We start from the raw sequence: 15,085 nt of genomic DNA, 5'->3' as shown, positions 1-15,085 counted from the left end.
TTTTTCAAAAAGGAAATAAAATTGGATGACAAGACAATGTTTAAAACCCAATAAATGATTGTTCGCAGAGCACGGAGGGGTTTAATTTGAGGGGTGATGATCTTCTGAGTTTGTATGCTGTGGAGCACTGAGCCAGATGACTTCTGAATGTACGTGGTCGGTCCTTGTCACATTCCACTTTATACTGGCCGCAGGTGCACGCGGAGGTAAGATATTATTATTCTTCATTAACATGGGCTGATAATATTTATATATGTAATTTATGAATGTATAGGCTATTGTAATAATATATCATATATATAATATATTAATATATACAGTATATATTGTATACATTATATTATAATAATATAATCACATATTAATAATATTATATATATATATATTATAATAATATGTAGGCTATAACAGTGCATCAGTGCCAATGTGATGAATCCAGAAGTTGAATGGCATGTTGCAATGTTGCCTTTGTATTTGAATTTTGCATATTGTTCCTCATTTTTAATTGTTCTACATTTTAGTTTCAGGAATTGTTGTCATTATTAGTGTCATAGGACTATTTTAAGAATTGACCATTGAATAAAACCCAAAGCGGTTGACCACTAATCTGAATATTTTGGGGATGTATCCCCCAAAAGTCTACAGTGGTAGTGACCCTGGTGCAAACATAAGCAGGTAGAGGGTCATGATGACACTCATTTTGATTCTTTCGCTATGTGCTCATGCTTCTTGCAGAAGCGGTGTGTACTGTAAAGTCAAGCGGAGGCAAAGAAGTCCTCATAGGTTCCAGTTTCACCGTCTTCTGTGTCTTCAACAAGCAATGCACCAAAATGATTTTTCGGGATAAGAAACAAATTGAGCATGCACAGTTGAATTCAAGTGTGGTGTCGGTGGATGTTAAGAATTTAACAAAGTTCAATACCTTCACCTGCAAATGCAAAGAGGACCCAGAGCCATGTGGAATTGACATCACTCCAGGATGTAAGCACAGCCTTCATAACTTTCTGTAATGTGTCTTTATTTTTTAGGTTCCCATTGGCATGAAAATCCTGAGGGAATTTTTAAATTGGGATTTCATGAAAATGGTTCAAATCTAGTTGCTATAATTTGTAAAGTTATGCTCAGCTCTTAAATATATCAATCATTTGTAAAATTATTGTCCAAAATCCTTAGCAGTTAATCACAAATGACTGGAAAAGTAATGGAAATGTTTTAAAATTCATTGGTCTAAATGTGTGGAAACCCTGTTTTTTATACCATGTCACATTATTAACTTGCTTTGAAATATACCCTTTAAAAGCACAGAATAAAGTCTGTTAGACATTTTTTTTTACCTAGTTTCATATTATGTTTCATGACATTTGAAACCAGAACCCTGAAAGTATGCATAAAATTAACTGGGCAAGTGAACAAGTGTGATGAAAGGAGTGGAGACAGAAACTCAGCTACCTCCAAAGCACTAAAAGCAAAGCTATTGGAGTGAATCTTTTGCATTTCTTTTTCAGACCCACCAAGCATTCCAGAAAACCTGATTTGCATTCGAAAAACAGAATTTGGCAATGTCAGCTGCACTTGGAGAACAGGAAGGGATACCAAAATCATGACCACATGTCAGTTACGGTTAGTAAAAAGAGTCGTCAAATCACCTTTCCAAGGTGGATCTTTGAGTACAAAGATCATATGACACAAGCAGATACACAAGTAAAAGTCATAAAGGAATAGTTCACCCAAGAATTAAAATTATGTCATCATTTACTAAACCTGCTGTTGTTCCTCTATGACTTTCTCTCTTCCATGGAACACAAAGGGAGATGTTAGGCAGAATTTTAACTTCAGTCACCATTCAATTTCATTGCATCTTTTTTCCATACAATGAAAGTAAGTAGTCATTGAGACAGACACTCTGCTTAATATCTCCTTTTGTGTTTCAGAGAAAAAAACATTGTGAGGGTGAGTTAATTATGACAGAATTTTACATTTTGGGTGAACTGTCATCATGATGTTTTTCCTGGTCTTTTTCAGGGTAAAAGGTGAACCTCACGATGGCTATAAGAGTGTTATGAACTCTGCAGGGTTTTGTTCAGCCACATTCCCGATCACAGGCTCAATGTCTCAGCTCATTGTGAGGCTAAATGTCTCTAATAGCCTGGGCTCAGCAACCACCGGTCCTCACAGCTTCACGCTCAGCAACATAGGTAAAGAAATTCCAAATGTGCACTTATAAACTACCAAAAGAGAGACACAGTTATATATATTAAAATGCATTAGGATTAGTTGTGCTTAAAGGGATATTTCACCCAATAATTCAAATTATGTCATCATTTGCACACTATTATGTTGTTCCTCTTTCTTCTGTGGAACACAAAAGGAGATAATGACAGCCTCAGACACCATTCACTTACATTGTATGGAAAATGATGCAATTAAGGTAAATGGTGACTGAGACTAACATAGTTTTTGTTTGAACTACCCCTTTAATATGGATGACTGAATTAATAGCTTTTTTGCATACATTTTTTATTAAAAGTTCATGCATTAAAAACCTTTAATTTAATATTGCATTTGGGTTGGGGGATTCCAAATAATCAAAACTGGGTCAGCTTTACCAGCATTGGGTAAGTTACATAAAAATTGTAATCCACTACAAATTACTAATTATTTCTCTAAAAATTGTAATCAGATTACTGTACTAACCTACTTTACTTTACTAAGTTAATCACATAACTTATTACTTTACTTTTAAGTTACTTTCTAAAACACTTTTCTGCTCAACAAATTCAAAATAATGGGCCCTATTTTACAGTTTTTCCAAATTGCTAAAACACATTTCTTGAAACCTTCACACATATTCTCACAACTTTAAACACAAAACCAAATCTTCAAACTACATTCACAAAACCCCTTACTCTTCTGGCAAAATCAAACAATCACCTCAAAAACATTTCATCTGTGCTCAAAATCAAACAATGCGTTCAGATCATACACACCGCTAGTCAGTATATAAACACTACAGAGCATTCATTAGACACTACATCAAAAAATGGAGAACACAGCGTCCAGGGCATGAAGTTACAGAAAAAAAATATTTATTGTATATAGTAAGCGCATTTTGCAATTACTGTCAAAAAAAGTGTAGTAATCACAACTTACAGTAGTACAGTGAATATATTGTATACTGTAAGTATTGCAAGTAATACAGTATTGAATGTCTGTATGTTCAGCACTTGCATACTGTAAACATACAGCAGTCCAACTGCAAAACCCCAAAGAACCCTCTAAATGAAAAATACATTACAGTAAACTCAAAAATGTTGTGCAACTGCAAAATCAAATTCAATGAGAGATTCATTCTACCTCAGCATCACGTTTTCACATCATTAGAAACAAGTGTGAACATTTTTGAGTTGTGTGTAAATGATGACAAATGTGTTGTAGTTGTATTTAACTTTTGCTGCCCGTGTTTACCGTTTTGCAACACAAGTGCATCACAGTGCAGAATGTGTTTTAGTGAGTGAGAATGTGTTTAGAGTTTTGCAAAAAGAGTGACTGATTTGACAAATGTGTTTAGGCCACTGAGCATTTGGTTCAGAGAATGGAGTATAGTGTTTTAGCAATTCAGAAAAACTGTAAGAGTGCTAGCACTTAGTGCAGTGCTATGCCATAAGTCATACACGCAAAGTCAATGGGCATAGCCATGATGTTTTGGTATTTTCATGCAAACATGCGCTATGTCTATGTGCAAGTGGGTTTGGCGAAATTGCACACGCAACACGCTAATGGTCTGGGTCAAGTGCTATTTAATTCTGAGGTTCTTTTCCGGCACCGACTGTGTCCTATTAAATAGTCCATTCCCTTTCACGCACTAGCGATATGAATGAAGACAGCACATTCATAAGAAGTTGGTAGTGTAAATGGACTGTATGCAATGAATTAGAAGAATAGAAATATGGACTTACGTTATTATGTGCATTAACCGCGTCCTTGAATATGAGGCATATTTCTAGTGATATGCTCCTTTTATACGCAGGTTCTCGTCAGGATTTGAATTTACACTTTGTTAAATTATAGACAATTTATGTATTTACAGTATATTATTTTCATCTACTGACACAAATCATGGCTAGTATTAACAGTGATGGTATCGGAATGCACTTCACTTCTACTGGTCGATTTTGTTTTTGAACAATTAAATTGATTTATTGAAACACAAAAAGAATTACACCAAAATGATTTCTAAATTCAAAATACACTTCAAACAAAAATAAAAGTGGTAAAAAAAAAAATCATACCAAATCTAAACATTTTACTCTCTCCAACTTCTTCCACCAGCCACTTTTGCAGACTTAAAAATCAGTCACGCATACAACAACATGTAGCGCAAATACTCTCATCCACGACCACGTGCGCTTTGTGCTGGCATGAAAAACGTGCATAGAATAAGCGCTTTCAAGAAAATTGGATGTGACGTACCACACGGTCATTGCGCTGCGCTTTGCACACTCACCGAAATAGAGCCGTTGTTACACACAAGATGTACCTCACATTTGTCCTTCACAATGACTCGTTACGGGCCCATAATTCGTATTCTCCATAAATCATATATTAGAAATAAGCATGTACTTAAAAGTAATTAAATTGTACTTAAAATTAAATTAAGTCCACAGCTGATGAAGTGCATTGTCTTGAATGAAATAAAAAAAAGGAATTTCCTTCATTTCAGCCGTAAAGTACAATGGACCGGGAAGGCTGCATTGAGGTGCAAGTTTTCGTAACCGCCTCCTTCTCTGTTTATTTACAGTAAAACCCTCAAGGCCTAATATCAGTCATGTGGAGTGCTCCACCCGATACTGCAGCCTACACACCAACACTCATAGCACGCACTTGCTTGAGGTCCAATACAGAGCAGAAAGCGAGACCTGGAAGAGCCTCCAGGTAAAAGTTCTGATTCAAGAGTTTTTCTAGTTAAAATCTTTGGTTACCATATCATACTAAGTGGTATTCAGAGCTAAGCCACTTCATTGTGCCTGCAGACCTATCAGTCATCTGACTTGGTAAAGTAGGTAGAACAAAATGCAGAGTTGCAAAGAGTCAACTGGTGATGACACAAGCAAAACCCACAAAACTTCACTGATTAGTTTGGTTGTCAGACCACAAGCCCTCCATGATGACTCAAAACTGTAACAAGAAATGTCAAGAAAGGGGGTTTTCTCTATCCTTTCTCTATAGGAAACTGAACCACTGTCATGTTGCTCCTCTTCCCAGTGTACCTCTTGTTTGCCACAGTGTATCTCTTGATGTTTCTTTATCAATGAAATTTGCTCAGAAAGATTGTCTTTAGGTTCTAAGGATCATCATACACTTAAGTACTATCACACATATTACACATGTAATCATATTGTTGTTCTTAATATCAGCGGCACTGTGATTCACCACAAACGAAGTGCCGCAGATAATTGCAGTCAGTGATATTCAGTACAACAGCAAGATTCCAAAAAATTATCTTCATTTGATATTAACACATTGATATTGTTTTGTCTCAATTTGGCAGACTAAGACTGAGAGCAATTTGAAAATATCCTCACTGCAGCCATATACCAATTATGAGTTCCAGATCAGAAGGAAAATAAACCATACAGTAGGTCTGTGGAGTGACTGGAGTCTGACAAAAACAGCAAATACAAAAGAAGAAGGTAAGTACACTGAAGAAAAAAAAAAAAAAAGCTTCATGTGGTAACATCTAAAGTAACGGGTTGATTCAAGTCAGAAATATTATTTAAAGGAATAGTTCACCTAAAAAAGAAAACTCGCTCATCATTTACTCACCCTCATGTCATCCCAGATGTGTACAACTCTCTTTCTTCTGCTGAAAACAAACGAAGGTTTTTAGAAGAATATCTCAGCTCTGTAGGTCCTTACAATGCAAGTGAACGGTGACCAGAATTTTGAAGCTCCAAAAGCACATATAGGCAGCATAAAAGTAATCCACAAGACTCCATAAATAAATCTATATGTTCAGCGATATGATAAGTGTGGGTGAGAAACAGATCAATATTTATGTCCTGTATTTATTTCTTTTTTGGGCGATTCACATTCTTCGTGCATATCGCCACCTACTGGGCAGGGATGAGAATTTATAGTAAAAAAACTTAAATATGAATCTGTTTCTCACCCACAACTATCATATCACTTCTGAAGATATGGATTTAACCACTGGAGTCTTCTGGATAACTTTTATGCTGCCTTTATGTGGTTTTTGGAGCTTCACATTTTTGGTACCCATTCACATGCATTGTATGGATTGTATGTATATACATGTTCTGCAGAATAAAGAAAGTCATACACATCTGGGATGGCATGAGGGTGAGTAGATGATGAGAGATTTTTCATTTATGGGTAAACGATCCCTTTAACATCACTGAATCGACTTGAATACATTATTGTAGTGAAATTTAAAACTAATATTTAGGGTTAGGTCAAGTAGAAATCGCTCATTGTGGTAACAATTGCAGGTGACCACTTTTAACATTGTAAGAAAATAAAGAGTTGTTTTGGATCGAAAAAATGTCACATTTTGGGCAATGTGGGATTTTAAATGCAGTTTTCATATGTAGTTATTGAGGCTTTCCTCTGTTCTCTACCTCTTTAACTGTAGGCAGAAGCTGTAATGGGAATTAAATGAATTAAGGTAGTTCTGGAAAGCGTGTCTCAAACTTTTGATGGTGTTAGATAAGTTGAGTCTACTGACGTAGGATTGTCACACTTTGTCAGCACGTTGCAGCTGTTTGAGAACAATTTCAACCTAAATACTTTTTTTTTTTTTCAAAGAGAATCTGTGTCATAAAGGCACAAATTGGTGGCAAAATAACGAAGAAACTTTTAACAGTAAAAGATTAATAATGACGGGAATTCAAATTTGATGGAAGAACTGACTTTGAACTTTGAAGAAAAAGAAGAGATTCATCTTTGAATATTGCTCATTTTGTTGAGAATGTTTTTAGGGTATTAATCATCAACGATTCACAAAGCATAAAAAAACTGTGTATTTTTGACATCCCTACCTCCGTAACACTGTGTGTAACTGTTAATATGTAAATACGCGAAGAGGTTACGGTCAACTGTCAAGTCTAGTGAAAGACACAAAGAGCATGTCTGATTGTGAAATAACTGCTGTTGTTTATTTCTCTCTCTCTCTCTCTCTCTCTCTCTCTCTATCTTTAGCTCCTGACAAGGTGCTTGATGTCTGGTACCTCCAAGAGCACTCGCAATCTCAAAACAAGTGTTTCAGAATATTTTGGAAGGCACGTAACACTTTGCCAACCAGAATTATTTATTATATTTTCAAAACTATTCAATAATATTTGCATGTATTTATTATCTGTACCAATATGCTGTTGAGCTCAAAAGGTGCGTACAAAATGGACCATTACATCCCCTCCCTTGAAACTTCACTCACACAGGCCCTTAAAGGTCAAACCACCACCAAGCAATGACATGCACAGTGTGAACTGCATCTTTCCAAACACACTGTTAGTCGAAAACCAAAAGTTAGTTGACGGTTTACAAAAAAATGAGTAGGGGCTTAGAGGAAATGATGGATTTAAGAATTCTCTCTTTCAGAGGTACTGCCTCCGTGAAGACTCAATCACAGGCAGATTCGTTCAGTTTCGTCAGATTCGTTCATTCACAAAAATTAACTTTAACCATATGATGAAAATGGTCTCATTCATTTACATTTTCATTATGTTTTAGGCACTGAACAAATCAGATGCCAAGGGGGAGATCAAAAGCTATAATATAAGTGAGAAGAGGATAAAGGTGAAGTCAGTCATTGTAGGACCTACCAGAAGACATTATACCATCTGCTGCTCTCACTGCTCTGTGTCGGTGTCTGCTAATAACTCAGAAGGTCAATCTCCTGACAAATTTATTGAGCTGCGCTCTCTAGGTAAGCATAAAGGAGTACGCACTAAGTTACTTACTAATCAACCATTTGCAGAATTTGCATTCAGTCGAATGCTGATTCAAATTAAAGTGGCTTTACTCAGGTTTACTCTGATTTAAATGAGGAGGAATGGTCAGGTGGTTATGCTCAATGCATGTGGTTAATAAAGTCAACAATTTGTGTTTATTGTGTTTGCAGGTCTGGCTTCAGGTATTGTGTCCCACAATTCCACTAATAACCATAGTATTGCCCTCTTCTGGTCAACCTCCACCATTGCAGGCCATGGGACTGAGTATGTGGTGCACTGGTATCCATTTGGAGGTACGGAGCAGCTTCAGTGGATTAGAGTGGTGGACACCAAAGCTGTCATTAGAGGCAAGTTTAATGACGTGGTTTTAGCAAAGATTACAATCTTGAAATCAAAATTAAGAAAGTAATATATAGAAGCATCATGCCCATTTAAACTTACAGGGCACGTGTCCTCACAGATTTCGGAGCTGATCTTTCCTAAGTTGCACAATTATTATTATTATTTTTTACTAAAATTGCTGCTCATAATCTACCCACATTAACCTTTCATGTAGGTGGGAGTAATTGTCTCTTTCCTCTCAGTGTACACTTTCTTCTGCTGTCTGTACAGGTCTCCATCCTAAAGAATGCTATCAGGGGGCAGTCACCGCTTTAAACTCATCTGGTTCTCTAATCTGGTTCTTATCCATTGAAGGCATCTCCACATGGACATCAGGTTGGAGGCTTAATGTTTGTACTTCAAAGCTTCACAATTCTTTATTAAAGCAAATTAAAACAGACATCTCTTTGTCTTTGAATTCAAAGTTCCAGAACAGAGTCCAGTTCCCCAACAAGACTGGAAGAAGAGCGACAGCTTGCAGGTGAAATGGTCTGAAATCCCACAGGAGAAGAGAAGAGGCTGTTTGATAAAGTATACAGTCTACTTGGAGGACAATAAGAAACGAGACATTCAGAATTACAGTAAGGAACAGACTGTCTTCCTGTAAACCAAGCTATAGTTGCTGGCAAAATGTAAAATTGTAGCATAATGACGGTATCACACAGAAAAATAACCAGTCCAGATGTTTCAATGAGTGCGTTACATGCAAGTTCTTACACCATTGCATGTAAACACCTTTACCGGCATTCTTCCTGGCTTATCCAATGTATCCAAGTGCTCAAATTTGACGTCAAAAGCAGAGAATAACTTGAGTATTTCAAATCTAATGTAAACGCAGATTTTTTGTCTGATTTTTTAAATAAGCTGATTTTTGGGAGTTATCGGCAGATTGGTGTGCATGTAAACGGGCTCATTGTTGGCACTCACATGCATTAGTTCACATTTATTTTCTTAAAGTAATAGCTTCCCCCCAAAAATGAAATATTTTTTCATCATTTACTCTCATGTTGATCCAAACCTGTTTGACTTTCTTCCTACACAGTAGAACACAAAAAGAGATGTTTTTCTGAATGTTTACTAAATGTAAGTTGTTATTTATTGACCATCTTGTGCACTGCTCACCATTTGTTTCTGTAAATGTAAGCATGCCTTTTGTCGCAATCGTGACACGTGTGAGAACCAATGCCATTGCATCACTGATGTCAAACCTGACATGAAGCATCTTCACAACCTCCGTGAAGTTGGCACCCCATATAATTAAATAGTCACCAAAACTATTCCATTCGTTTGTGCTGTGTTTGTGCTGATTTGTGCCGCAAAAATGAACGTTTGTGCTGGTTTGGTGTTTGAGATATTAAGCATTCTTTTTTGGGCTATGTGACGTCACTCTCCACCCCATCTCGCTCAAATCGCTCCAGCACCGGCTGGTCGTTTGTGCTCGGTTTGTGCGGGTTTGTGCCGTTAAAACAAACGTTGTAACTATTTCCCTTCCTTACATATAGCAAGAATGTTTTTGGGAGCAGTGACGTCACTCTCCACCCCATGTTGTCTAAATCGCTTCAAACCGGTGTCATTCGTTTGTGCTCGATTTGTGTCGGTTTGTGCCGTTAAAATGAACACTTAATCTATTTCCATTCCTTAGAAATAACAGATTTAATTCGGGGCAATGACGTCACTCTCCACCCCATGTCGTCCAAATCGCTCCAAACCGGTGTCATTCGTTTGTGCTCAATTTGTGCTGTTTTGTGCTGTTGAAAGAAACAATCTAACTGACAAAATTATCTCCCGGATCTGTGAAGTCAGTCATGTATTTACCTCATCTCGTCCAGTGTACTCATTTTCTGACTCGTTCGTTTGTGCTCTTGGTGCAGGTTTCTTACCGTTGCTGTCATTGTTGTTTTTTTTGTTTTTTTTTATATTGACAGTTTGATCATTGGCAGTAACTTCAAGCTTCAAATCCAAATCACATATGCCCTGTATTTGTGCGCATGTAGCACTTGTTTGAATTCACCTCGTGTATATTGGTACTTAATATAATGTTGTTTGTGTCCTGGTTCATTGCTGAACCAAGTATTACATCTTATTTATTACCATTATGTTTTAGGAGTTTATTCAAAGTAAAAAGTAGCCTAACTTTACCTCAGTGAATATATCGTTAAGGCCACTGCGTTATAATAACCATTTGCTCAGTTATTTAGTGTGTAACTTGATATAAGTGCAATTTATGTTCAAAATGGTTATTGCATTATGCAACGACGATGATGAAATGATTGGATAGGATAAACAGTTTCATAAGAAATTGAGACAGTTGAAGCTTTTTATCTTCAAATTTGGATCGTCTCTGCTTGCGGTTCTCAGAGAAAGCTGCATAAACAGTGAAGCAAGGACAGGTGGTGTATGTTTTATTATATTTCAAATATTTTAAACCTGTTTTAGTTACCTGCCAAAAGTAATAATAATAATAATAATTAGTTTGATGAAAAAACGCTAACCATATGAAACCAACCTATGCTGGTTTTCTAGTCTTAGCTGGTTTAACCAGGTTTCCCAGTCTGACCACTTGAAAAGTGCACCAACCCCTTTAAAGCCAGCCGAAAGACAAGGCTGGCAGACCAGTTAAGACCAAAAAAACATCTTATGCTGTTGTAAGTTTTTTTTTTTTTTTTTTCAGCACGGTATCCATCTGAAATATCATTCATGTCAAATAATTTAGTTATTAGTTTTGTTTAAATTCCATCATGTAATCAGTATTGAAGTTTAAGGTATCAAGCAGAATGCAGCTTACAGCATTGCTATTTAAAGATGGAACAAAGAACAGACAACACCCAATGCTTGTGTATACTTTCAAATGGCAAGATTAAAAATGCACACAAAACAGAACTGTGAAAACGAAGAGATCTATTTATAAATAACAGAACAGAAAAATTACTGATAAGAATTGCTGTTCAAAAAACATGGAACTGTTTAAATGAGTATGTCAATAGACTAATAGAAATCAAACGGGAATGAAATGGTCTACGGACTATTTCTGTTATTGACTAACTTATTTCTGCAGAGGCCAGAACAAGATATTGATTAACAAAATGTTTTAGTCCTCTTTAGTGAACGGTATGACGTGGGGTTGTATTTTGGTTTTTGCTGATACTGTTGTGACGTGGTGCCAAAAATGAAAAAAATAAACCATACATTATTATCATATATTTATTATCATATATTAACTTGTGCACTTTATTCCAAGTCTTCTGAAGTGTTTTGAAAAATTTCAGTCTGTTCCTCAAAGCTATAATGTGACTTGAAATATACTGCATGAGAGGTATGGACCACATTTATGGTACTTATATATATTGTTTTGTCATTTTGAAGCTTTCCAGCACTAGTCCACATTTACTTTAATTATATGGAAATATGTGGCCAGGATGTTCTTCAAAAATGTACCTTTTGTGATCTAAGAAAGAAAGAGGTTCAAGTTTGAAACCTTTTTGAAACCAAACAAAGTTTGAGTATAAGGGGGATGGGTTTATGACTGAATACATTTTTTTTACTTTCACAAAACGTGCATCATTGTGCACATCTAATCTTAATGTGTTTTATGGCAGGGAACAAAGATGTCCTACCCTTATTGGTGTGACCAATGCAGGATAATATTATTCATGAGGATGTTCATGTGAGTTTCTACTGAATGCCAAATACAAATAAAAAAACTCTGAAGTATGTGCTTAACAATTAGTTGTAATTTTTTAAATGTGCTATGTATTTTCCTACACACATGCTCTGAGTTTTTTAAATTTTTTATTTATTTATTTTTAAGCATTGTAACTCAAGCACATATTAATGCTTACCTTTACCCACAGCCAGATGTTATTTCCTGTTATTTCCTGCAATGCAGGGATGTTTTTAAATGGGCAGAGACTGCAAACATCTATAAACTGTTAAGTGTTCAGATAACTTAAAGACACAACACACTGAGATTGTTTAATCATTATTTATTGTAAAAATTAAAGTGTTACTCCTACTACAGCAGTATCAGTACAGTTACACAGGTAAATGAGATCACAGTGTATTGTGTCGATTATTTTAAACATCAATTATTACAAACGACAATCTGCGGCACAAATACAGGGCATATGTGATTTGGATTTGAAGCTTGAAGTTACTGCCAATGATCAAACTGTCAATATAAAAAAATAAAATAAAAAAAACGACAGCAACAGTAAGAAACCTGCACCGAGAGCACAAATGAGCGAGTCAGAAAATGAGTACATTGGACGAGATGAGGTAAATACATGACTGACTTCACAGATCCAGGAGATAATTTTGTTATTTCTATGTAAGGGAATCAGTTAGATTGTTTCTTTCAACAGCACAAACCGGCACAAATCGAGCACAAACTAATGACACCGGGTTGGAACGAGTCACACGACATGGGGTGGAGAGTGACGTCACTGCCCCGAATTAAATCTGATATTTCTAAAGAAGGGAAACAGATACACAGTGCATTTTAATGGCACAAATCGAGCACAAACGAATGACACCGGTTTGGAGCGATTCGGACGACATGGGGTGGAGAGTGACGTCACTGTTCTTAAAAAAAAGTTTTTGGGTAATATTTAAGAAACATATATTCTTCATAGTCATTGTTACAGGGTTTCTTTTAACGGCACAAACCGGCACAAATTGAGCACAAACGACCAGCACCCGTTTGAAGCGATTTGGACAACATGGGGTGGAAAGTGACGTCACAGCCCCGAATCATATTTGTTATTTCTAAGGAATGAAAATAGATAAAGTGTTCATTTTAATGGCACAAACCGGCACCAATCGAGCACAAACGAATGACACCGGTTTGGAGCAATTTAGACAACATGGGGTGGAGAGTGACGTCACACAGCCCAAAAAAGAATGCTTAATATCTCAAACACCAAACCAGCACAAACGTTCATTTTTGCGGCACAAACACAGCACAAACGAATGGAATAGTTTTGGTGACTATTTAATTATATGGGGTGCCAACTTCACGGAGATATCTTCACACTGCAAATTTGAATATGCGCATGAAAGAACAAGATTTAAGAGCTACAAATTAGGAAAATTGTTTCAGCAAATTACACAGTACAATGACAGGGTTCCCGCGGATCCTTAAAAAGTCTTAAAATGTCTTGAATTCAGTTTTCCAAAATGTAAGGTCATAAAAAGACTTAAATATCTTAAATGATACAACAAAAGTCGTCAGTTTTATTAAAAGAGGTCTTAAATTTGGAGCCGGAAAGACAGGGATTGTGATATGACCTAATGTGTTTATCAATCTTCAAAAGAATACAATTTAATTAAATAAGTACATGCGCTGCGTCCTTCAGAGTGAAATTGTGGCACTGTTGTATTTTCTCCAAGCAGGTGGGGGCTTGTGAGTGTTTCCAGCTGTTGCAGAGCATTTCACAATCATTAGGTCATATTGGAAATGTATGACAAGCGATCACTAATGATCATCTGTTAATGATGATGGTATAGTGTTGATGAAATATGACAATGTTTACTTTTAATTGTTTATATTGTAATACGCTGTAGATCACTGTAGGATGATTCCCACGCCCAAATATAGTGCATCCGGAAAGTATTCACAGCGCTTCACTTTTTCCACATTTTGTTATGCCTTATTCCAAAATGGATTAAATTCATTATTTTCCTCAAAATTCTACAAACAATACCCCATAATGACAACGTGAAAGAAGTTTGTTTGAAATCTTTGCAAATTTATTAAAAATAAAAAATGAAAAAAATCACATGTACATAAGTATTCACAGCCTTTGCCATGACACTCAAAACTGAGCTCAGGTGCATCCTGTTTCCACTGATCATCCTTGAGATGTTTCTACAACTTGATTGGAGTCCACCTGTGGTAAATTCAGCTGATTGGACATGATTTGGAAAGGCACACACCTGTCTATATAAGGTCCCACAGTTAACAGTGCATGTCAGAGCACAAACCAAGCCATGAAGTCCAAGGAATTGTCTGTAGACTTCCGAGACAGGATTGTATTGAGGCACAGATCTGGGGAAGGGTACAGAAACATTTCTGCAGCATTGAAGGTCCCAGTGAACACAGTGGCCTCCATCATCCGTAAATGGAAGAAGTTTGGAACCACCAGGACTCTTCCTAGAGCTGGCCGCCCAGCCAAACTGAGCGATCGGGGGAGAAGGGTTAGGGTTAGGGTTAGTCAGGGAGGTGACCAAGAACCCGATGGTCACGCTGACAGAGCTCCAGCGTTTCTCTGTGGAGAGAGGAGAACCTTCCAGAAGAACAACCATCTCTGCAGCACTCCACCAATCAGGCCTATATGGTATAGTGGCCAGACGGAAGCCACTCCTCAGTAAAAGGCATATGACAGCCCGCCTGGAGGACTCTCAGACCATGAGAAACAAAATTCTCTGGTCTGATGAAACAAAGATTGAATTCTTTGGCCTGAATGGGAAGCGTCATGTCTGGAAGAAACCAGGCACCGCTCATCACCTGGCCAATACCATCCCTACAGTGAAGCATGGTGGTGGCAGCATCATGCTGTGGGGATGTTTTTCAGCGGCAGGAACTGGGAGACTAGTCAGGATCGAGGGAAAGATGAATGCAGCAATGTACAGAGACATCCTTGATGAAAACCTGCTCCAGAGCGCTCTGGACCTCAGACTGGGGTGAAGGTTCATCTTCCAACAGGACAACGACCCTAAGCACACAGCCAAGATAA

At 37.0% G+C, this 15,085-nt stretch overlaps 1 protein-coding gene across 3 annotated transcripts in view; it reads left to right on the top strand.

Moving 5' to 3' along the window:
- LOC127445638 (interleukin-12 receptor subunit beta-2-like) overlaps positions 1-15,085 on the top strand; it is a 29,276-nt gene that overhangs the window by 6,344 nt on the left and 7,847 nt on the right. For all 3 annotated transcript variants that reach the window (XM_051705842.1, XM_051705843.1, XM_051705841.1), the window contains 11 exons: positions 69-206; positions 736-981; positions 1,506-1,620; positions 2,023-2,195; positions 4,799-4,932; positions 5,549-5,690; positions 7,219-7,298; positions 7,750-7,945; positions 8,141-8,317; positions 8,583-8,687; positions 8,777-8,932. In XM_051705842.1, the coding sequence (XP_051561802.1) occupies positions 137-206; positions 736-981; positions 1,506-1,620; positions 2,023-2,195; positions 4,799-4,932; positions 5,549-5,690; positions 7,219-7,298; positions 7,750-7,945; positions 8,141-8,317; positions 8,583-8,687; positions 8,777-8,932 (1,594 nt within the window). In that variant the 5' untranslated portion in view covers positions 69-136. The remainder of the gene's footprint in view (positions 1-68; positions 207-735; positions 982-1,505; positions 1,621-2,022; positions 2,196-4,798; positions 4,933-5,548; positions 5,691-7,218; positions 7,299-7,749; positions 7,946-8,140; positions 8,318-8,582; positions 8,688-8,776; positions 8,933-15,085) is intronic.

The sequence above is a fragment of the Myxocyprinus asiaticus genome, chromosome 9 (assembly GCF_019703515.2).
Source record: "Myxocyprinus asiaticus isolate MX2 ecotype Aquarium Trade chromosome 9, UBuf_Myxa_2, whole genome shotgun sequence".
Taxonomy (NCBI): Eukaryota; Metazoa; Chordata; class Actinopteri; order Cypriniformes; family Catostomidae; genus Myxocyprinus; species Myxocyprinus asiaticus.
The sequence above is the reverse complement of the archived record's forward strand: the minus strand, read 5'-3'. Positions and strand labels throughout refer to the sequence as shown.